The 24,400-nt window shown below is 46.1% G+C and overlaps 2 protein-coding genes across 13 annotated transcripts in view; one reads left to right on the forward strand and one right to left on the reverse strand.

The window, feature by feature from the left end:
• SLC37A3 (solute carrier family 37 member 3) overlaps positions 1–2,346 on the reverse strand; it is a 41,231-nt gene extending 38,885 nt beyond the window's left edge. The window contains exon 1 of one of the 4 annotated variants that reach the window (XM_005609448.4): positions 2,206–2,346. The gene's annotated coding sequence lies outside the window, so the exon portion shown is untranslated. Of the gene's footprint in view, positions 1–2,116 lie in introns of all 4 variants that reach the window. The other 3 variants (XM_001496398.5, XM_023639818.2, XM_070265951.1) reach the window with 3 other exon arrangements.
• On the forward strand, positions 2,313–21,933 carry RAB19 (RAB19, member RAS oncogene family). 9 transcript variants are annotated; one of them, XM_070265997.1, is made up of 8 exons: positions 2,314–2,395; positions 4,625–4,924; positions 5,566–5,716; positions 5,936–6,062; positions 6,501–6,913; positions 7,775–7,987; positions 10,490–10,673; positions 20,450–21,933. In XM_070265997.1, exons 5-8 carry the CDS (start codon positions 6,887–6,889, stop codon positions 20,716–20,718), a joined length of 693 nt encoding a protein of 230 aa, XP_070122098.1. In that variant the 5' UTR covers positions 2,314–2,395; positions 4,625–4,924; positions 5,566–5,716; positions 5,936–6,062; positions 6,501–6,886; the 3' UTR covers positions 20,719–21,933. The 9 variants fall into 9 exon arrangements, with proteins under 9 accessions (XP_070122100.1, XP_070122098.1, XP_014594838.1 ...); XM_070265999.1 differs by having other exon boundaries at positions 2,313–2,395; positions 4,625–5,716; positions 5,936–6,079; positions 6,501–6,895; XM_014739352.3 differs by having other exon boundaries at positions 4,625–5,716; positions 5,936–6,079.
• Positions 21,934–24,400: the final 2,467 nt, after the last annotated feature.

Raw genomic sequence — 24,400 nt, forward strand, 5'->3', positions numbered from 1 at the left:
GGCTCTTTCTTTTTCTTGGCTCCTCCTCAAATGTCATCTCCTGGAGAGGCCTGCCCTGACTGCCCTATCTAAAATGTCGCCCTCAGCTACTACCTCTCTCGTCTTCGTCTGTTTCCTCCCTTCACAGCATTTCTCCCAATCTAATGATCTGGTTTCACTGCTTACACGTTTACTGTTCACCTGTAAGCTCCGTAAACGCAGTGGCCTCCTCTGTCTTAAGTACACAGCACACCCCCAGCACCTAGCAGGGCATTTAGAAGGATCAATAAAGACGTTCTGAAGGAATGAATTCCTTGACTGAAGGCCAAGACTGAATGCTTTCAAAGTGCCAGACTCTGTGCTAGGTACTTGCCAGGCATTATTGCCTTTCGTTCTCACAACAGCTTACAGAGGAGAAAACAGACTTTAGAAAGTACTATCTCCTAAGAGATGAAGCAAGCATTCAAACCCAGACCTCACCCTAGACTCCATGTTATACTGTATGAGAGGAGAGGTTAAAATATAAAATATCCCAGTAATTAGACATATCTCACCTTAAACTTAAAGGTATAAATCTAGGATAGAAAAAAACATACCTGATTAGTAATAGCAGTTCTCTTGTACAAACGAGAAGGGCATTAGATGGGCAATTACTTAACCCCCCAGACTTTAGTTTTCACGTTTACAAAGTAAAAAGATTATGTGTATTCAAACTAGAAAGAGGTAGGTGGAAAAATATTAGATAGTTGAGCTCACCTATTTTGACTATATTGCGTACGTTGTAATTTAGCCCCCAATGCTCGACACTTACACAAGGATCTTTTTATCCCACATTATCTCACTGGAAGCTGTTTGCCTGTACCACATAAATCCTTTTATTCAACACTCAAGCCTTTCTGTAATTTTCCTCTCCTCTTAAATTGTTTCATTACCACAGATGTAAAATACCTACCACTTATCTGTAAAATTCTCTCATCTTATTCCAGGGTTTCCAAAACTACATTCTTCCTACCTATTTTGAAAACATTCCAAACGCTAGTTTTCAAGATAAAAACCTTTCTCTCGCCCAGCCAAAGGACATCTACTCAAGCCAACAGTCATTGCTGTGACATTTTACTATCACTGATGAAAGGGACAAATGAGGACCTGAAACAATGAATAATACACTTGATCCTAACAGCTGGTGAGCAACAAGACCCGGCATCGACTTGAATTTTATAAAAGTATTGTTTCAGGATTATTTTCTAGGGCAGACACCGGAAATTAAAGGTTAAGAGAAGAATGAAGTCATCTGAAGCCACGTGTAGCCCACAAAAAGGCGTTAAAGTTCTAGTTGGAATCCAAGACCCTCCACTTAACTTCTTTGAGCCTCAATTTCCTCATTTAAGGATTAAATAAGATCATTTATAGAGAGTTCCTAGCAAAGAGGCTGGCACACAGTAAACATCCAACAAATGGGAAAGAAAGAATTCACCACCAAGACACTGAAGAAAGAAGGTGGCAATTAAGAGTCACGTTTTGCTCACCCCAGGAACATATTCTTCTCCCTAAGAACATTTCAGTAAAAGTTACCACGAGATCAACTACAGTCTTGTATTTCAGGAAAACACGAAAACCCTGTGCACACATTCCCATTACTCCCTGTCGAAAGTGAGAATAAACAGACCACATTCTGTAGATAAGAATCCTGAGGGAATGACGAATAAGCAATCTGACCAACTTCCTTGACTGAGACCATGGGTAGTTACCAAAAAGCAAAACCCAGTTATTCCCGAAGACCCTTCTCCCTCTTTGGCCTCAGTACATCCTTTCCAAAAGCTTCCCCACCACACCTGAAAAGTATCCCTTCCCCTGGTCTACACTACAAGCTCTTTTCTTGCACAAAGCCCCCGCCGCCGCGCTGGCGCGGGCCCGGCCGCCAGCTTCCCCCGGGGTCCTCCCGGATCTTCCCGCTCTCCTCCCGCTGCGGTCCTTGCCGGCCCCCCTAGGCCCCGCAGCACCGGGGGGCCGAGGAGCCAGGCCCGGGGCGGAGGGAGCGAGCAGCCGGCCGGCCGGCCCTGCCCGCGGCGCCACACCCACCGGACGCCACCATCTGCATCTCCGCATCGCCCTCCCCTTCCCTGGAAGCCCCTCGGACCTGCCCTCCCGTGCGGCGGCCCCACCCGCCGCCGCAAGCCGGGTTTCGGTCCTTTTCGGCTCGGGGCCCACGCGCCGCGGCTCGCGCACCCGAGACCCGCAGTGATCGCCGCGCTCCGATCCCTGACTCCGCTCGCTCGGCTCCGCTGCGCTGCGCGCCGCCCCCGCCGCCACCTCACCCACCGCGCGGCGGCCAGGGCTTCCGGGCGCTCACGTGATCCGCCCGTCCCCGCGGCATGCTGGGGATTGTAGTCCGACCGCGCGGCTTCATCTGCGGGAGGTGAGAGCGGGCCAGAGTGAGAGGGAGTGGGAGGGGATGGCAGGGCGAAGGCCTCTGTGGACCCGGCTGCTGGGGAAGGGTGGGAACGCCGGCCACAAATGTTAGGAAAAAGGCAATGAGGGAGGATAAGATATAATCTGGGGAGAAATGATCTATAGAGCATCTTTTTTCAAAAAAGCTTTATTCGCTCTTTGCTTTTATAGAAAGTAACGTGCTGCTAAGTGTGTTACGGACCTGCCGTGAGGGCGTAAGCTTTAGATTTTGTTTAATTAAAGACAGTGGCCTGTAAAGACAGGGCCGTTAGTCTGCCAGTATCGTTCACTGTTCTCCCCACCCAAACAAACAAATGAATGTTAAGATCCTGGCAGCCTCAATCAAAAATTAAAGGCCTTAGAACGCACAAGGCTGAACAGGGGTCCTATGCCCTACTGGGCTCTTTCAACTGTTGGGGAAATATAATGTAAAAAAAAAAAAAAAAAAAACTTCTCCTAACCCAGAAAACCTCTCCACAAAGGTAGTAGATTAGAAAACAGTTTTATTATCGAAAAAGCTTTAAACCAGAACGTGATGCACGTCGCTGGCGATGCACTAAGAGATTGCCCCCTCGTATAGCCAAGGAGACACAATCCATTACATGCATGTTCTCAAGATAAACAGTCACTAGTCCTCAGATGAGAGGACTTGACTGGACACTCTGTTACACATAGTTTGTCCTAACTTTATCACAGTGACTGGGGAAACGACCTGTGTTGGCTTATCCAGGAGAGAAACAAACTTCTCATATCTTTAAGACAAGAGAGAGTTTTGCAAATTGGAGCAAGGCATGCACAGAAGTTAGGCTCCCCTCCCACAGGAACTGGGAGTCAGGGGCACTATCTCCCTGGATGTTTGCGTTTCAAAAGATGGCTGCCAGGGCCTGGAGGAAACATTCCTGAGTTGGGAGACTGCCCGAGGTTATTTAGCCATTATAAAGATATACATATATTTGAAAAGGAAAGAGAAAGAAATATTGAAAGAAAAGGGAGGAGGGTATCTCTCCCCTTATTTTCAACAGGGAGAATTAAGCCTCTTATTTTTAATTTGTATCTGCCTTTACACAACACAGTGGTACTTTTATTTCCAGTTGCCTGAGGGTGTGTGTGGCTAGGGAAATGTGATATCAGGGTGAGTAACAATAAATCAGCCAAATGTTTCACTTTTATTTTAAAAAATGTATTGTGGGGGCCGGCCTGGTAGAGTAGTGGGTTAAGTTCATCCGCTCTGCTTGGGGGGAGGGGGACGGGCAGGGGTTCAGGGATCCCCATCCTGCACGGACCTAGCACTGCTCCTCAAGCCACGTTGTGGCGGCATTGGGCATAAAATAGACGAAGATATCACAGATGTTAGCTCAGGGCCAATCTTCCTCACCAAAAATAAATAAATAAATAAACATCGGGTTTAAAATATATATATAAATCACATTCATAGGGACAGAAAGGAAAATAGTGGTTACCACGGGCTGGGGGGAGGGGGAAATGGGAGTAACTGTTTAATGGATATAGAGTTTCAGTGGGGGATGATGAAAAGTTCTGGAGATGGATGGTGGTGATGGTTGCGCAACAATGTGAATATATTTAATACTATTGAACGGTACACTTAAAAATGGCTAAAATAGGGGCCGCCCCATGGCCAAGTAGTTAAGTTTGCACACTCCACTTCAGGGCCCGGGATTCCCCTGATTCGGATCCTTGGCGCGGATGTGGCACCGCTCATCAAGCCATGCTGAGGCGGCGTCCCACATGGCACAACCAGAGGCACTCACAACTAGAATATACAACTATGTGCTGGGGGACTTTGAGAAGAAGAAGAAGAAGGAGAAAAAGATTAGCAACAGATGTTAGCTCAGGTGCCAATCTTTGAAAAAAAAAATGGCTAAAATAGTAAAATATATATATTGTGAAATATATGTGCGTATATATACATATATGTATGTGTGTGTGTATAAAATAAGTATATAACCCGTATCACCACACCCAGGTCAACTGCCTTCTTCCCCAGAGCCCAAGCTATGCTCTTGGCATTCGTAGTCATGTTGATGGAGAGGGTCTGGTGCCGAGGGTCGGGATAGGGAGAGGCAGAATCTCTCCTGGACCTCCATAACCATCTGGACATTTTATCGTTTGATTTCTACTTTTAGATGCTCTCCAAGTGCTGGGTATGAGTCAGCTGAATTTTTTTTTTCTTTAACAGTAGCCACAAGGAGAAGAAGAAAACATTTTGACGCCTAACCTCATTGACATCGACATCTAACGCCTTTTATCTCCTGCCCCCTGCCCTTACATTTGTGGTGGATCTTGACCTACATTTCGTTTCCAAGTCATAGACGGCTGACTGTGGCTCTGTCTTTTGTTTTTTTTTGCTCTACCTACCAGCACTGGGTTTCTTACCCAAAAGAGAGGTTCCTAAAGATGTGTAAACGGAATTTGGGATAAGATAGATCATATTTTAAAGGTTCCCTGAAGGAATCATAGAAAGGAACGTTCTTGGATGGTGAATAAACTGGCCTCTATTTCAGTGCTTCTCAGTCTTTGTAGATCTCAACCCACAGTTAGAAATACATTTTACATCACCCCCAGTACACACATGCATACATCCAACTGACCCAAACTTTTCACAAAACAATACTTGGCCTTACGACATGAGATACAGTCTGAAATTTTACCCTAATCTCTTCTGTAAAAATGCTGGTTGCAACCCACTAAAACTGATTTCATGACTCATTAATAGGATGCAGCTCACAGTGTGAAAACACTATACCAATTTAAATATTTTATCAATCCACATGTTTCTGTTTTGCATATTGTGCCTATAGTTTGACTGCCTACATGTTACATTCTATATGGTGGAGGAAATCTAGTCCCTATGAGATGAGAGGCGGTAACTCTTCCAGACTCTGTGGGGAAAAAAATAGGGAATATTCACCTCAGCTTTGTGCTTCCCCTGCCAGCATGGGGGACTGATAAACTCTAGGTTTCCTCCCACCTGGAAGTTAACCTTTGTTCTGAGAGAGAGTTTTTGAGGGAGGGAAACAGAAATTTTTTTTCCAGCTCTTTCTTCCCATACAAATTTAAAGTTCTTTTAGTTTTTCAATTTTCTCTTTGATAATCTCCTTTCTCTCACTGTCTCCTCAGAAAGAGTTATTCAAGTCCACAAAACAGTTAAATGACTCAACACCCAGATCCGTATCCTCTTTTAAATTGTGTCCTCTCGACTAGCCACCCCCCACCCCAGCCAAACAAGGGACAGCAGGAAAAATCGGGGATGAAGGCTGCCCGAGAGAAGGTGAGCAGAAAGAAGAAACAGGATGGCTTAATAGGTATTGGCTGAGTGAACTGGCTAGTCCTTTTGTGTGGGCTTTGCTAGGTCAGGAACATCGGAGGGAAGTGGACTTTGCGTGGCTGTGCTAGCCAGCGCCTCACCTTGTGCTTTGTACCCAACGGCAGCTCCAGCTCCAGGCCCGGGGGCGGTGGGAGGGTTTGCACTTTCCTTTCACTTTCTCAGGCCACCTAAACCTGACACCTGGGGACAGAACTACAGTTCCCACCACGCAGCGAGGCAGGAGGAAGAAGGGGCACCGAGGGCCGAAAAGGAAAACAAGGAGAAAAGAGAACATTACCTGCTAGCGGAGGTGAGAGAGAAAGACAGGTAAGCAACAGGTGAACCAGGAAGGTGGAGGCTGCGGGATGCGGGTTGGAGGGCGCCCGCCGGGGGACACTGCTCCTTTCTCCTTGCAGGGCGTTAGGCTAAGTTAAAGGGGACTTCCGTGGAAACATGAGGACTTACTTGAGGAGGGGAGACATGGAAGGAAGATTTCAGCTTTAGTTGCAGTGATAAGACGCCGGAAGTGGAATAGCTTTCTTTATTTGAAAAGCCAGAGGGAAAAAAAGTGGTTTGATTGTATCTCTTGTCTGCTGGATCATTTAACTATAGGTGATTTCAGAGGCGTCCAAGAGAGGTATGGGATCCTTCTTCACCATTTAGAGCTTGAGGTTTTTACACACAGATTGGATATTTGTGTGCATTTTAATTTGTGATGACATAGACTTGTCCTTTTCTATGACTTTAGAGAAAATGAAAGAATAAAACTGGGAGGAATGAAGAAGGCAGAAGCACATCAAATTTAATCATCAAATGGAATAAGATTTCATGTATTTTTATCAGACATTTGATGAGGAGATCCAACACAATATCATATGAAGAACAGTTGGAGGGCCTAGGGATGTTTGCCCCGAGGGGATGTGCTTGCTGCTTCAAATATCTGACGGGCCGTCATGTGGAAGAGGAATCTGCCGAGTCCTGGCGTAGCACAAGGGTCAACTGATGGAAACCCCAGGGAGATCCATTTCAACCCCATGCAAGTTAGAGCTGCTCACGCAAAATGGATTTTTTTCAGGAGATAGTGAGTTGCTCATGATCAAAGATATTGAAGCATAGGTGGATATTTCAGCAGAGATGCTGAAGGTGGGCATAAAGTTTCAGGTGAGTGATTGTGTTGATCAACGTTTCCCAAACCTGGCTGGTGATCAGAATCCCCTGGGAAGTGTGTGCATATTTGTGTGTGCATGTTTTTAAATCTATTTAGCAATTCTGGGATGGGCTCCAGGAATATATAGTTTTAATTATCTCCCCCAGATAATTCTGATGTAATCAGTCAGTTTGGGAAACACTGTCATTAGAAACGTTATTTTCAGGCCTATGGTAAAGTGTACCATAAACATTCTAACCACAGTTTGCATTTTGAATAGTCTCAAAATCCTAATTTCCTACTCAAGAAAAATTAGGTGCCAAACAGAAGAAAAAGGCCATGTCAGTCCTCCCTAAACTGACTTCTCTGTCGGATCTGGTCAGCCCTGGTTGCTGGTTGCCTGGACATTCAGTCTTCCGATAGTTGGGAGTGTTCCTTCCCATGTGAGATGAAGAGAGGATGACAGTAGGCATGTCTGCCAACTGATGAATGGCAGGTGAACACTCCTGTGGGCATCTCCTCCGCCATCCTGCTGCTCTCCAGGCACTCGATGGAGCGTGGGGCACCTGGTCTCTAGTGTTCACTGTGTACTGGGCCCAGCAGAGAGTAGCAGTAGAACCTCTTCATTCAGAGTACGCCTCTAAACTGACGTCAACCCACGAGGGCAGGTGTGGGCTTGTGGGACAGCTCTCCTGTACCTGACTAGTAATTAGTGTCCTTCTCAGAACCACAAGGATGTCAGTGCTATGAAAGCAGTGACCTCCCTCTGTCTTGTCCTGTCCTGGGCCCCAAGTGCCTAGAATAGTGCCCGGCACATGGTAGGTTCTCGCTAAAGAGACGCTGAATTCCTTCTTTTCTTCCTTGGTCCATTCTAGGTGGCAAGAGCCATGCAATTCTCCGGCTCAGCCAGGGCAGCTGATGAGAACTTCGACTATTTGTTCAAGATTATCCTCATTGGGGATTCCAATGTGGGGAAGACGTGTGTGGTGCAGCATTTCAGATCCGGCGTCTACACAGAGACACAGCAGAACACAATCGGGGTGGACTTCACTGTGCGCTCCCTTGAAATCGATGGCAAGAAAGTGAAGGTCAGAGGGGCACGGGGTCGGCTCCGCCTCTTTTAGCCGGAGTTCCTAACACTGAAGCACACATCTGAGGAATAAAGGATTTACATAGAAAACACAAAATCATAAAAGAACCAGAACGAAACCTGGGAGTATTTATTTTTATCATTGTGGAATGGGAAAATGAGCCTTTTGAGTAAGAACCCAGAATGCATGAAGGAAAATATTGCTCAATCATAATTATCTAAAGGTCAAATGTATACATTTCTATATAACAATATAAAGGTCAAATTTCTACATACTCAAAAATACCATAAATAGAGTCAAAAGATGAATGAAAAACTGGAAAGAAACATTTGCAAATATAGGACTTGACAAAGGGCTAATTTCTTTAATTTGAAAAGAGCTCTGATAAATAAGAAAAAGACCAACAACCAAGTACAAAAAGGAAGCAATTCATAGATTGGACAAAACTGCTCTTTCACAGATTTTATCAGAACTAGCTCCTAAATTATGTCATGTAAAGGTGCCCATCCTCACTCACAATTAAAGAAGTGCAAATTAAAATAAGTGAGATACTATCTTTTCCCCATTTGATTAGAAAAGATCAAAAAGTGTTGGTGAAAATGTAATAACCAGATCTTGTTTGGGATCCTGATTAAATGAAAAGAACAGTAAAAAGACATTTTGGAGACAATCAAGAAAATTTTTATACAGTCTGGATATTAGATGATACCAAGGGGCCGGCCCGGTGGCACAGCGGTTAAGTGCGCACGTTCCACTTTGGTGGCCCGGGCTTCGCTGGTTCGGATCCCAGGTGCCAACATGGCACCGCTTGGCACGCCATGCTGTGGTAGGCATCCCACATAGAAAGTAGAGGAAGATGGGCACAGATCTTAGCTCAGGGCCAGTCTTCCTCAGCAAAAAGAGGAGGAATGGCAGCAGATGTTAGCTCAGGGCTAATCTTCCTCAAATAAATAAATAAATAAATAAATAAATGATACTAAGGAGTTATTGAAAAGTTTATTAGCGGTGATAATGACATTGTGGTTATGTAAGAAAATGTCCCTTTTTCTTATTGCTTTTTCTCCCCAAATCTTCCCAGTACCTAGTTGTATATTTTAGTTGTGGGTCCTTCTATTTGTGGCATGTGGGACGCCGCCTCAGCATGGCCTGATAAGCGGTGCCATGTCCGCACCCAGGATCTGAACTGGCGAAACCCCGGGCCGCCGAAGCAGAGCACATGAACTTAACCACTCGGCCATGGGGCTGGCCCCAGAAAGTGTCCATTTTTATAAGGATGTATGTTGGTGTAAGGAGGGGTGAAATGATGTGAGGTCTTGGGTTTGCTTTAAAAGAATACCTCAAGGAGGGGCTGGCCCCGTGGCCGAGTGGTTAAGTTCGTGCGCTCCGCTGCAGGCGGCCCAGTGTTTCATCGGTTCGAATCCTGGGCGCAGACATGGCACTGCTCATCAAACCACACTGAGGCAGCGTCCCACATGCCACAACTAGAAGGACCCACAACAAAGAATATACAACTATGTACTGGGGGGCTTTGGGGAGAAAAGGGAAAAAAATACAATCTTTAAAAAGAAAAAAAGAATACCTCAAGGAAATCAACCGAAAGGGCTAAATGAAGCAAGAGTGTCAAAATTTTGATAATTATTGAATCTGGATAATGGATATATGAGGGCCTGTTGTTTTATTCTCTCTAGTTTCATGTATGTTTGCAAACTTTCTTTAAAAAATAAGTATTGGGGCAGGCCAGGTGACATAGTGGTTAAGTTCGTGCCCTCTGCTTCGGCAGCCTGGGGTTTGCAGGTTCGGATCCTGCATGTGGACCTCTACTCTGCTCATTGAGCTATGCTGTGGCAGTGTCCCACGTATAAAGTAGAGGAAGGTTGGCACAGATGTTAGCTCAGGGATAATCTTTCTCAAGCAAAAAAGAGGAAGAAGGGCATGGATATAAGCTCAGGGCCAATCTTCCTCACAAAGAAAATAATAAGTACTATAAATAGTGTGAGAGTATGAAGAAACAGTACCCTCACATACTGTTGGAGGGTGTATACTTTGCTGCTACCGCTTGGGACTGTAATTTGGATGGTATTATTATGGGAACACTCCTAAACGCGAACAGCTGAGTGGTCCTTTAACATCTAAAACAGTTCAGCCAATGCTGTCACCTTTGCCAGTATTAGTATCAATGGGCAGGCTCAAAAGATAAACCCCAAAATCTGGATGATGGGTGACTGAGGGTGAAAAACCAAAAGAACACCAGATCCCAGGACATTAGATTCACCCTTCCAACTCAAGCATCCCTTAGGTGGTGACTCCCAAACCTAAAAGCACATCCAAATTACCCTGGGAAGCAACTGAAAAAATAGATTCCTGGGCCCCACCCCAGACCTACTGAATCTGGGTATCTCGAAGTGAGACAAGGAAACTGTTTTTCAGATGGCTTAAGTGAGCAAGTTCCCATCAGGTGTGGGAGCTCCTCATCAGATCCCCTTTCCACCCCTTCTCCAGATGCAGGTGTGGGACACCGCAGGCCAGGAGCGCTTCCGGACCATCACCCAAAGCTACTACCGCAGTGCCCACGCGGCCATCATCGCCTATGACCTCACCCGGCGGTCCACCTTCGAGTCTGTTCCTCACTGGATTCACGAGATAGAAAAATATGGAGCGGCGAACTTGATCATTATGCTGATCGGTATGACGTTTTCTAAGCGTTTAACTTTTCTTTATGGGTTCCCTGGGCTGATGCTCCTCTTTTCGTGTATTTCTGATGGCAGCAGAACCTGAAATCATAAAAGTGCAAGCAGTGGACGGGACCTAGAAGGCGTCTCGCCCAGAGATTCCCATCAGATTCGCTTGGGAATGAGAGTGGGGTGGTGCAAACTTGTTAAGAATACAGATTCCAAGGCCCCACCCTAGGTTTCTCATTCCGGACACCTGGATGGGGCCCAGACATCTAGATGAAGGCACACCCCAGCTGATTCGATGCACACACCTGTGTAGACCACACAGGAACACAGGAAGTACTCTGTAGTCTGAGGTTCAGAGTCAGAGGTACCCAAATCCCCGAGGGAGCCACTCAGGTGAATGTAACTGACTACACCCTTGAATGACTTCTTACACCTGTTAAGATCCAATGAATCTTAACAACAAACTACCATCAAAATTAACAGTAACTTTAACTCCCCAAAGTGAACTCACAGCTTGAAATGTGAGCAAACCCATTGCACATTCAGAAAGTGTAATGTTTCTGTCACTTCTCTAGAGTTTTAGTTTTTGCTGGCAGAGCTGCCTTTTCCTCCCTCCAAAGTACACTACAGTTTCCCAAGTGGCTGCTTAATTCTGGCAAACTGACTTAGGCCTTTGCTACTTAAAGCTTGGTCTGTGGACCAGCAGCATCAGCATCACCTTGGAGTTTGCTGAAAGTGCAAGGTCTCAGGCCCCATTCCAGACCTACTGAATCAGAATCTACATTTTAACAGGATCCTAGAGAGCTTCATATGCAAATTAAAGTTTGCAGAGCACAGGTCTAGACAGCTAGCTATCAGACTGAGAAAGAGCTAAACATACCATGTTTGATGGGTGATTTATCGATAGACAAGCATATCCTGGCTCTGTGGCAAGTTACCCTCTGAGACTTAGTTTTTTCATCTATAAGAAGCAACTAATACTTTCTGGGGTGGTTGTAAAGATTTGATGAGATAATGTGTGTACTTTGTTAGGAGTGCCTGACACATAGTTAAGTGCTGAATAAGGGATAGGATTTGTTTCTAGAAGGTTCATTTATTTGAAGGAACTAACTCATTTATGTTCCTCAAAGAATGGGGGCCTATGGTGAGGGTACAAGTCCCTGGGATCTAGGAAAAGCCAGCAGTCAAACCCCAGCCAGAGCAGGAACCACAGTGGAGCCCAGCCACCACTAACAAGCGAGAAGTTTGACAGTCTCCTCTCAGGCCTGGGCTCTGTGAACCAGCCTCCTTGCCCTCCATCATGCATCTGTTTCCTCTGACTTGGAGCTGCATCTTACGTGCAGGATCACGGGGGCCTGCCACGCTGTCTCACCCCTGAACCCTCCCTCATGGAGTCTGTCAAAGCTTCCTTCCCCCGCCAGCTCCAGTCACAAATCCCCGCATTCTCTCAGTATCCACTAGCTCACATTCCTTAGAAAGGCAATCCTTTCCATGGCAAAGCCTGACCCAAGCTGCGGGCCAACCTAAGGATGCGCAGGCCTGGGATAAGGTGCCCACCTGGACCAAGCAGCTGGGGGCTGACGGCGGAGGCAGTCCCGGGATGCAAAGCCTGGCTGCGGCTGGGCCGTAGAAGAGGTCATTGGCACATCTAGTCCATTTATTATTACTGTCATGATTCCAGAAAGAACTTGTTGTTTTAGAACCATCTTTTTCCTGAGTCTTTTCTGTTTCATAGTCTAGCCCCTATCTTATGCACAGACTTGGAGAGAATGCTGCTTTGGGACTCATTCTGCTTCTCCTAACTTAAGAATCAAAGTCGTTCTGAGAGCCTGGACTGGGCTCGCCCCTTCCTGCTGTATCAGATCTTAAAGCCCCAGATTCCACAGTCTGCTGCCCAAGTCAAGGCCCTTCACATCTCGTCCTCGCGGTTTTTCAGAGGGGCTGTGTCTTGTCCCACATGGCAGAAACCAGAAAAGAGATTAATGAGGCTGGGAGGGCTACCACATAGGGGGCAACTCATCTCTTCTGGGAGGAGCGAGATGCCTCCTTTCTTCTCTAACCTCTCACCCAAAGGTTCCCTTTGGGACCAGAAGCTTTTGTGATTTGACTTCAGATGTAAATGACAGTTCTAACGGCAGAGTTCAGAGTTATAAAAATAAACACTAACGCTGAAAAGAGCTATATTTCTCCCACAACAACCACTTCTGGGAAGTGCCGAGAAGGAAGCTGGCCACGGTTTCCAACACCCTTCATGACAATTGCTCCCTGACAAGCAGGGCCCCACCCCTGAGGCTCGAGGACAGAAGCGATGCTAGGAAGATGCTGATGACGGGTGACATTTACTAAACACTTAGTAGGGTCCAGGCGCTGTTCTGAGTCCTCTCCTGGGTTACTTCATTTAATCCTCCCAACGATTCTAAGGAGCAGAGACTACTAGCCTCATTTTCCGATTAGGAAACCGAGGCATCTGGAGGTTAAGTATCCTGCTGGGTAACTCAGCCGGGTTACCTACTGAGAGATGAGGCGGGATTTGAAGCATGCCACTTGGTTCCCAGAGTCCCCCGTGGGTTTCGTTCCTTTCCAGCTGCTTTCCAGTAGCTGATTAGGCCAGACAGTGACGTGGAGCTCCCAGAAGCTCTGGTTTAGGCGTTGTCTGTGTCTACTCTAGTGCCTGGACATGGGGGCCAGACAGATTTGCATTCACATCTCCCTCTCTGTCCTTCCTGTCTGAACTTGGGCTTGTGACTTACTCTCTAAATTTCTACTTCCTCATCTATAAAACTGGCGCCTACTTCAAAGATACTGTTGAGTTGAAAGGTCAAATAAGGTAACCTATAGAAAGCACTTAGCACAGTGCTAAGACCTCAGTAAAGGGAAGCTGTTATTTCCTACTAGAGCAAAGATGAGGAGAGACTCTGCTGTGCTGTACAGAGGGGCTCAGAGGCCCACGGGCTGAAGAGCTGAGCAGACAGCAAAGGACATTCGTGACCTCCAGGGATGGCAGGAAACCCACCACTGGGGATATCTCCCAGAGAGGGGACACATGGGTGTGAGTAACATGCATCTCACTGAGGGGCGTGAAGCCGTTCTCTTCACACTTGAGGTTTCCCCAGGAAGGTGGACTGGATCTCTTTTCCATTAAATTTACGTGCCTCCCAGGAAGCCCTGAAGCAGGCCTTCCTCAGGGCTTCGAAGCCTGCAATGCAAAGCTGCCCTCCCTCTGGGGTTCCCTCCCCTCGGAGCTAACTTTGGAAGACCACACCCTTGCTCCATGCCCAGGCCTCGCTTCTGGGCACCGCCCTTAACTACCAATTACTCTGCGGCAGAAACAGATGGGGCAAAGGAGGGTAACAAACGCCACGATGTTGTGGGATTTCCAGGAATCTCACACAGTTTTTGTGCCATTTACTCCCTGCTCTGTCTCCTGTAACAACTACTTCTGTCTCACTTCTTAATTCATTCTAGAAATGCCCCCAAAGATGATCTGGACGTGTCCCCAGCGTTCCAGTTTATGACATGTCCAGTCTCGAGGACTGACACAATGGGTCTTCCTGTTTTCTCTCAGTGGCCTCCTCCCCTTGATCTAGAAAATTCAAATGTGCGGTTCCCTCACGTAAGTGTCCCTGCCCTTTTCACTATATTTTCCATGCTGTCTCCACATTTCTTCACCCAAGCATCTCTCTCTCTCCCAAGTTTACCCCAACCCCCAGCAGCCACTTCGCCACCACACAAATGTCAAAGAGATGCTTGTGCATTGATTTGTACTCTTCTTCCGGCCGTTCACAGGAAGCCCAGCTCCTAGTTATGTCCCTCTGTTTAAAATCCTCGGTTTTCCCCCATTACCCTCAAGATAACGCACAAATTCCCAAGCTCCACCGACAGGGCCCCCTGCTTTCCTCCTGGAGATGGCTGGCTGATCTTTCTCACTCCCTTTGCTCTGTTCGTGATTGTAACTCTTCATACCTTGCGTCAGAGTAAGGAGCCAGCTTCCTTTTGTAGGTTTTACTGGACCTCTGTCTCATAACTATCTTTGGTATCTGATATTTGTCCCCTTAGGGTCTCAGGCAAACCTTCCACTTCAACTCATCATATTTACAGGTCTCCAATCTCCCAGCAAAAACTCTTAGAGCTAAAGATTTCAGAGTTCAGCGTCTGTCAGATCTTAGGGGGTCGCATCCTATGTTACTTAACACCCTCAGCAGGACCTGGCCAGCGCCCCGTGGTCAAATGCTTTAATATTCCTACAGTGAAGTGTATGAATAGTCATACAAAGTGGGTTAAATAAACACTTCAAATGGCCAGTGTAGGGCAGATCTTACTGTCAGATTAATTACCAAACAACTTAGGGGTTCAGAGGTTTTGGATTTTGGGAAATGTGGATAAGGGATTGTACACCTGTGCTACTCAACTTGTGCCATTCACCTGGTCGTTAGCATATATTATTTCATGGCCTTTCTTGGATCGGTAAAGTTGGGTATAGCTATTTAACTGTCTGTGTGCCTCTCTTGCCTCCCTAACAAGATGAAGAACCTCTTCCTTTGGGGCAGGGCCTAAATTTCCGGGTGCTCAGCACAGTACACTTAGCAAGTGAGGGCTTGGGTTGCAGGCAGCAAGCACGTGGTTTCTTCCCCACCCACCAGCTGTCCTGGCTCATCCTGAGGTGCAGCCACCAGTTGTTCCGAGGCAGGACGGTGTTAACCTGGTGTGGCAATGGGGCAGGTGGGAGGAGCAGGTCATAAAAGTCAGAACCAGTGCAACCCAGTGATATTGAACCCAAAGTGAGCTCGCTCACCTGTTGCACAGCAAGCCAATCTCTGACACCAGATGTAGTGGAAGAACATAGGAATTTTGTTTTTTAATTTTTTAAAATTTTTCCTTCTTCTCCCAATACCCCCTGTTACATAGTTGTGTATTTTTAGTTGTGGGTCCTTCTGGTTGTGGCATGTGGGATGCCGCCTCAGCATGGTTTGACGAGCAGTGCCATGTCAGCACCCAGGATCCGAACTGGCAAAACCCTGGGCCGCTGAAGCAGAGCATGCGAACTTAACCACTCGGCCATTGGGCCAGCCCCTGTAGGAATTTTATTATTGGACAGCACTGAGCGAGGAGAAAGGGCAGCTAACGCTGAAATCCCAAACTCCCTGAAAAGCTAAAAGAAAGGGTTTTTATTTGGGGTTTTAGGTAGGGGAGAGGGAGCATATGGCCTTGAGACTACTTGCAGAGAGGAGGGAGCCCGTGACCTTGTTGGTCAGCAGCTTTCCCACCAGCCTGTAGCCCCTTACGGGGAGGAGATAACAAATCCAGGTGGTTGTCTTTGGCCATTTGTCTCCATGGCGTAGAGTGGATTCTGGAGCCAGGAAGCCAGGGAGTAAGCAGGGAATGCATGCTTTGGTTTTAATCTCATATATGCTGGGTTTAACGTAGGGAAACTGATCTCAGGGCCGGTATCACCAGCCCAGAATCTGCAGATCAAAGTGAGGGATGCAAGGGGCAGACCAGACTCCTGACTCAGGGATTCCCACTCCTACGACACCACTTTCCCCACCAAGGGCTCTGACACGTTTCTTCTAGAAGCAGAGCTGTGGCCTGAACTTAAACCTCACTAGCTATAAAAACGCATACAGTTTTCTTGGAGGTACCTGGATTCGTTTCCTGTGGCTGCTGTAACAAATTCCCATAAACTAGGTGTCTTAAAACAACAGAAATTTGTTCTATCTCGTTCTGGAGGCCAGAAATCTGAACTCAGGATCACTGGACCAAAACCAAGGTATCACGAGGGGGCCATGCCCCTCTGGGAGTTCTAGGGGAGCATCTGTTCCTTGCGTCCTCCAGCTTCTGAGCTAAAGACCTGAAGCATTCTTTGGCTTGTGGCTGCGTCACTCCAGTGTCTGCCTCTGTCTCCACATCACCTCCTCTGTGTGAAATCTCCCCCTCTGCCCTACTCTTATAAGGGTACAGGTGGTGTCATTAAGGCCCACCCAGCTAACCCAGGATTACCTCCCTGTCTCAAGATCCTTACCTTAATCACATCTACAAAGATCCTTTTCCCACATCAGGTCACATGTGCACTTTCCAGTGATTGGAACCTGGAATCTTTGGAGGTCATTTTCCAGCCTACCGCCATAGCAGAAGGTGGTATTGTCCACTGGAAAGATTCTTGGAATAAAGTCATTGGGGGATAATTATCATCTAAGTCTAGCTTTGTCAGTGAGCAGGTTGGCGACTGTGACGCTGGGAAAGTATTTTTTTCAGTCTTTTTTATTGGGACATATAAACACACATAAAGAAAGGTACACAAACGTTGATTTGTCACAAAGGAGACACTTGTGTCAACACCATCTGGGTCAAGAAAGAGAACATTGCCAGCACCCTCCCCCAAGCTCCCCTGCCTGCTCCTCTCAATTCCCCCCATTCCCCCCTCTCCTTCCCCCCCAAAGGTAAGCAGGCTATGACTTCTTGCGGCAATCACTCTTCCTTTTCTTTATCATTGTACCACCTAACCCACATCTCTAAATGCTGGTTTTATTTTGCTATTGTTTTTGAACTTTACATAAGTGGAATCGCACAGAATGTCTTTTTTGTCTAAGCTTCTCTCCTTCGACATTAAGTTTTATGAGTGTCACCCACATCAGTGCATGTAGCTATAACTGATTCTTTTGCATAATTTGTATAATATTCAGTTACACGAATACACTACAAAGTATTTCTCCTTTCTGTTGGTGATGGACACTGGAGTTGTTTTCAGTTTGGGGCCATTAGGAAAATTGTTGCTCTGAACATTCTTGTGTATCTTTCTTGATATGCACGGGCACACGTTTCTGTTGGGTGCATACCTGGGAGCAGAACTGCACGGTCTGGCAACTCTAGCAGAAATTCTCAAACCACTTGCTAAGGTGCTTGTTGGCCTCTACACTCCCCCCAGCAGGGTATGTGAATTCCAGTTGTTCTGCATCCTCCCCAGCCCTTGCTATTGTCAGTCCTTTCAATTTCATGCATCCTGATGAGTGAGTCATGGTGTCACTGGTGAATGAATGTGTGTTTCCTTCTTCCTTAATAAGGTTGGACATCTTTGTGTACATGTGTTAGTCCTTCGGAGATTCTCTTTGTGCGGAGCTTTTCAAGTCTCACACCCATTTTTCTACTTGTTGTTTGTCTTTTTCTTATTGATTCCTAGAAGTAGCTTATGTTTTCTGGAAACGAATCTATGTGTGTTTGGGTCGTCTGGGAAGTTGTTGGGTCAGGATTAGATAGACATGCAAGAGATTTATTGGGAGAAATGGAAGTGAGAGATAAAGAAGAGAGAGCAGAAGGCGGCAGAGAGAGTTTTCTATGAGATGCAGACCTGCCGCTGGGAAGGAGAGAAGAGTCAGACCGAGCACAGTTCTCGGAAAGGTTCATTCAGCCCTGAGCCAAATTTGCCTGACAGAGGAATGTAATCCTGCCCCCTGCAGGCCTGGGCCTGCATGCGTGTCCCCACAGCGGCCTCTGCACTAGCATGGTGACAGGTAGAGGGGGTAGCAGCTGGGCTGCTGTCACCTGTGCTCCCTGCAGCAGGTTCTCTCGAAGGAGGTCAGAACCCTCTGTTGGTTATATGTGTCGCAAATACATCTTCCACCGTGCGGGTTACCTTTTCACTCTGCTGATGGTGTATTTTGATGAATAGACATTCTTAATTTTAATAGATTTCAATCCATCAGTCCTTTCCTTAATGATTATTGCTTCCTGTGTCCTATTTAGGGAAATTCCCCCTAACTGAAGTCATCAAGATATTCTTATATTATCTTTTTGAAGCTTTGTTTGTTTGTTATTATGACTTTTACATTTAGATCTGCAATCTACGCAGAGTTCATTTTGGTGTGTGATGAGAGGTATGAACTAAAAATGTGTAATTTTTTGTATAAAGACTCAGTTGTCCTAGTACTATTTACTAAAAAGGCAACCTTTTTCACTGCTCTCTGGTACCATCTTTCTATAAAGGGTACATATATTCATGAGTTTGTTTCTGAACTTTTTATTCTGCTCCTTCGGTCTATTTCATGCATTGTCCTGGAGGACAAAGTATCTTGGATATTACAATGGTTCGTGGCCCTCCAAAGGACCAGATATACAGTATGTCTGTGGTATTAAAATTTCACAGGATCTACACACAAATGTTCATTGCATCTCTATTCATAACAGGCAAAAACTAGAATCAGCTCAATTTCCTTCAATTGGGTGTATAGTTAAACAAATTATGGTACATCCATACCTTGGAACGCTACTCAGCAATGAAAAGGGATGAACTACTGGCACATGCAATGCCCTGGATGGATCTCAAGGGAATTATGCTGAGAGAAAAAAAGCCAATCTCAAAGGATTACCTAGTGTATGATTCCTTTTGTATAGCATTCTTGAAATAATGAAATTATACCGATGGAAAGCAGATCAGTTGTTACCAGGGGCTGAGGATTAGAAGTGGTGGGAGGTTATAAAAGGGTAGCATGAGGGAGCACTGTGTGGTGGTGGCACTGTTCTGTATCTGACTGCGGGGTGGTTATAGGAACGTACACGTGTGATAAAATTGCATATACTTACACACACACACACACACACACACAGGGGAGTGCGCGGATAACTGGCAAGATCTGAATAAGCTCTGTGGGCTGTACCAATGTCAGTGTCCTGGTTTAGAGATGATATTGTACTATAGGTGTGCGGGAGGTTCCCAGTGGGGGAAACAGGGTAAGGGGTACACTGGACCCCCTGGATATATACATTATCCATCTATCTATCTATCTATCTATCTATCTATCTATCTATTATCTATCTATATTTGGAACTTCCTTTGAATCTACAATTGTTTCAAAATAAAAAGTTTTAAAGTTGTTCATGGGGGGGAGGGGTCATTATGAAAAAACAGTTCTAAAAAGGCTCCTTCTGCGGACAATAATGAAAAATAGGTCAAGAAACACTGGTCCAGCCCATCTTAATTACCATAGCTTTGTAATAAATCTTGACATCTAGTAGACCAAGTCCTGTGGGAAAGCTGTTTCGCGTTTAGCTTCCCGCCTCAGAGAAATCAAAGTCCAGTCCTGGATGACCGCGGGGCCTGAAGTGGAGAAGCAGAGGCGAGGCCGTGCTTTTCCTCCTACGGTCAACCCTGGGCCGTGCTTGCAAAACCCCTCACGGAACTTTTTGGGGCCATTGAAAATGTTCTATATCTTCAGAGGGACGGTGGTTAAAGGGCAAATACATTTGTCAAAACTCATTGACCTGTACGCTGAGAGCCGGTCCATTTTATTGTATGTAAAATTATAGCTAAAAAAAAGTCCATCATTGTTCATTCCACAGCTTCAGTCCAAGAAATCTTGATCACGGTGTCCTCAGCTAGACCAAGCCCTGTCTCACGGTGTCCAACACTTTATAGTTTGGGGGAAAAGAGTGAAAAGAGGAGCAAAATTCGAAGGAAGAAGAGAGAAGATTGAGAGTCAGCCTGGCACAGTCTTTACCTTGTTAGACTTAGAGGGAATGACAGTCCCTCCCGAGAATTCAGAGGCTCCACCTGTCCCAGCCAATAAAACACACACCTTTGGCCCATTCTCATCGCTCTTACAGATCTCACAGAACAGTGACTTAAGATAGTGGCTTTGTTTCCATACATCCGTGGTTTCATTTCAGTAAATTTGCCCTCAGTTGCTAACTGTGAATGAATGCATGTGTGCATATTTGCTAAACGAAAGTGTTCTTCTTAAAAACCAGATTAAGTTATTCGGTGGAATATTTGCTTCTCTCTCACTCCCAGGGAACAAGTGTGACCTGTGGGAAAACCGGCATGTTCTGTTCGAGGATGCCTGCACACTGGCTGAGAAATACGGCCTCCTTGCTGTTCTGGAGACATCTGCCAAGGAGTCCAGGAACATAGACGAAGTCTTCGTGCTGATGGCCAGAGAGCTGATAGCCCGCAACAGCCTGCAGTTGTATGGGGAGACCGCCCTGAACAACCTCCCCCTGGATTCCAGTCCAGTTCTTGTGGCCCAGGGTCCAACGGAAAAGACCCACTGCACATGTTGAATATGTTCCTGAGGCCAGTTGCACCCACCAGAGGCCATCTCTGAAACCAGAGGGGCCGGATATCCTAGCGTCTGCTGAGCAGCACCTCAGCCCAAAGTGTAGACTTGCCACTAGTCCTCAGTCCTTCCCGCCCAGATGGGAAGCACTTCTGCCTCGATTCACCACGGAGGAAGGAACCACTGACTCTGAGGACAGGGGACGCCACTGTCTTTCTGAATTTTGCCTAGTGAAAGCAGGACATAAGGCCTGGGTGTAGGAGGGCAAGCTTTGCTCTTTTTCATCTTTCCGTTTTCTCCCCAACCCTTCCATTGTTTCCTACTGAATTTTGCTTCTCCCTCAGAGAAGAGAGTAGTGAAAGAAAGAAGAAAAGAGGACTATCAAGAGAGGGGAGAGGATGTTTGGGGCATTCTGTAGCAGTTTAAAACAGCTCAGGCCTGGGAGGGTGGGATAAAAGCCTGCAGTGATAAACCAGAATGCTGTTACCCTTGGCTTCCTGACATGCGCCCCACAGGTCTTTAGTCTGGAGCAAAGCCTTTTGACGTGAAGACTGGGAAGCCCGTCTTGCCCGATGGTCCAGAGCCACGTGGTGGAGATAGAATTGGTCTTCACTTTATCCTGGCTGGGCTGGTTTCACCACCTCCTAGGATGTGGGAGATGCTTACAATGTCTTTTTCTAAAACACCAAATTATCTGTTGGGTTGGAAGTCATTTCTGAATTGAAATTAAATCAGCTCATAAATTAATATCAAACTCATATTGACCTTGCTGTGTGGCTCTGGGTGTGCTGTGTACCCTCCAGAACCTGTGAGTAATAAACCTTGTTTTTTCATTCCCTGACGTTGTTGCTGACGTGCATCTTGCCATCAGAAGAACCACAAGGGTCAGTCCTGCCACAGCATCGCTCCGAAAGGGGAGATGTCTGTGGGGCTCGCCTCAGGCCCAGGTGAGTGCCCCCATTTCTAGCCAGACATCACTGTCAATAGGCTCAGACCAGCACAAAACAAATAGCCCCTAGCTGCATGTGGCTATTGAGTACTTGAAATGTGGCTAATTTGAATTCAGGACAAGCTCCAAGTATAAAATACACACCAGATTTTGAAGACTTGGTACCAAAAAAAGAATGTAAATTATCTAACTAATAATTTTATGTTGACTATATGTTGAAATGAAATTTTATATATACTAGGTTAAATAAAATATATTATTAACATTTCACCAGTTTCTTTTTTAATGTGGTTACTAGAAAATTTAAAATTACATACATGGCTCATGCCATGTATCTATTGGACGGTACAATGGAGCAATGCTTCTCAAAGTGTGGTTCACCATCGTATGTATGAAAAGGGCCTGGGGATGCTTGTTACCAATTCCTGAGACCCATGACTGACTGATTGAATCAGAATCTTTTCAGAAATCCACACTTCATCCCAGCTGGCCAGATGATTCGCCCCCACACTGAAACTTGAGAACCGCTACTATGCAGAGATTAGGGGAGGATGGGAGTCAGATCACAGAGAATTAATTACCTTTTAATTCATTTCACTATATGTTTGTTGTTGAAATGAACAACCTATCTTTAGGAAACCTGAGGGAAATGTAGTGATATGCCAGAGAGAGAAAATGCATCAAAGCAGATTAACCTTTTTCACATGTACATTATTGTTCTAAAGAAGGGTTTATGCAAAGCAGGATCTCATGAGGTGGATCTGGAATATACCTGGACAAGAGCATGAGCAATATTCAGAGGAGGCCATAAGCACAGTCATTAAGAAGGGTGAGGAAAATTGAGTAGATCAGGGGAGAGAGTGAGCAAAGAAGAAAGAGGCTGAGCAGGACGTGAGATTAATGGCTCACACCAATTTGCCTTCATTTCTCTGCTCATCAGTCTCAACCTCATCAGCTTCCAGGATTATGCATTCTGGGGATAATCTGAATTAAAATATTCCTACCAACAGGTTACACAGGTGAGAACAAGGTCACCTGACCACCAGCAACCTGTAATTAATCAGCCTGGGCTTCTGTTGAACACAGCGCCACGACAGAAACCCTCAAGGATACCAGGAGGGGCTCCGTCCGAGTGGCGTGCCTTTCCCAGTGAGGGCGCAGGGGTCTGCTCTGAAAAGACGCACAGGCTTTCCCGAAGCTCACCGCGTCTGTCACCGTACTGCGAAGCCGGCTCAGGAGGCCCTGCTGTAGAGCGACTGTGTGTCAACCGAATTCTGGCATTTTTGTCACATCCCCCAAATTGTATACTTGGTAACAAGTGAGTTATATGAAATTAAGCTCAAAAAGGGACATTTCAGAGAATAAAAAAGATTATAGATGTCTTGATATTTTGTTTGCCAACAAGTACATTTCCATGCGTGAGAAAATGGTTCAATTCATATTTCATTGCTCATAGATTGTTCCTGAATCTCTTCCCCACTAGTCCTGAAAAGGTACATTAGTAGTAATGGTGATATTACTAAAGTAGTAATAATAATGTACATATAGCAATTACCATGTGCCCAGCCCTGGACCAAGCACTTTGTTTATCCTAACTCACTCAACTATCTTTTGAAGTAGGTACTATTTGTAAATGAGGATATGAGACCCAGAGAGATTAAGATCACACAGCCAGTAAGTGGCAGAGTCAGGATTCAAACCCAAACAATCTGGTTCCAGAGCCCACTCTTTTTTTTTCTTTTCTTTTTTTTTTTTGAGGAAGATCAGCCCTGAGCTAACATCTGCCAATCCTCCTCTTTTTGCTGAGGAAGACTAGCCCTGAGCTAACATCCGTGCCCATCTTCCTCTACTTCATACGTGGGACGCCTGACACAGCATGGCTTGATGAGCGGTGCCATGTGCGCACCGGGATCCGAACCAGCAGGCCCCAGGCCGCCAAAGCAGAACCTGCGCACTTAACCGCGGCGCCACCAGGCCGCTCCGCCAGAGCCCACTCTTAACAATTATGCTACACTGAGTTTTAGATTTGGGCTTCATGGTATTAACCCCTCGTCACCCTCCACACGCACAGATACACACCACAAGAGAAATATACTTATTCCAAGACATACTCTCCTACATACAGTTCAGTACCCTCCAGGTAAAGTCGTGCAGCTCTCTCCCCGTAAAAGAAGCTGAAGTGGGGAGAAGGTGGGGAGGAGAAAGGGTGGATTGTGGGGATCAGGCTAGTCCCGTCTAACTGCAGGGGAATTATGGAGGAGCTGTGCCTGAAGTACGCCAGGCCCAGCCTAAGTACACTGCCTTCTGATCAGGGGTGATATGGAAACTCCAGTTCACTCCTAGGCAAGGGTGGATGGGTGGTCCAGGGCAAACCAGGCTGAGTTCCAGCAGCCTGTTGCTGCGCCATCCCAGCACGGGGGCTAGATGGAGAGGACAGGGAAGAACCCAGCCAGCAAGCACAGATCAGTGCTCCCCGCAGGCGGTTTGCAAACCTCCAGGTGACTGAGAAGAGGTGCTGGGAATTCATATCATCAAAGGCAATAACAGTGCCTGCTTCAAGTTTTCATTTTCAAAAATATCAACATGGGATCTGGTCAAGAGCCTGCGATGCTTTATCGCGTGAACATGTGTGAATTCTCGCCAGATGCACGTAGTTGGTTTACCATTCGGCAGAGTACTGCCAGCCACTAAGGTAGTTTTGTGTTTATTCTTAACCATACACTGGTGAATTTACACC

The sequence above is a fragment of the Equus caballus genome, chromosome 4, assembly GCF_041296265.1.
Source record: "Equus caballus isolate H_3958 breed thoroughbred chromosome 4, TB-T2T, whole genome shotgun sequence".
In the NCBI taxonomy this organism is placed as follows: domain Eukaryota; kingdom Metazoa; phylum Chordata; class Mammalia; order Perissodactyla; family Equidae; genus Equus; species Equus caballus.

What these genes read in the sequence shown, in the direction of transcription:
- RAB19 (XM_014739352.3), top strand. Translation starts at nt 6,887, where the DNA reads ATGCTGAAGGTGGGCATAAAGTTTCAG. An exon ending in AGGTGGGCATAAAGTTTCAG is followed by an intron (nt 6,914 to 7,774) that starts GTGAGTGATTGT and finishes GGTCCATTCTAG; the next exon opens with GTGGCAAGAGCCATGCAATT. An exon ending in CTTGATCATTATGCTGATCG is followed by an intron (nt 10,674 to 20,449) that starts GTATGACGTTTT and finishes TCTCACTCCCAG; the next exon opens with GGAACAAGTGTGACCTGTGG.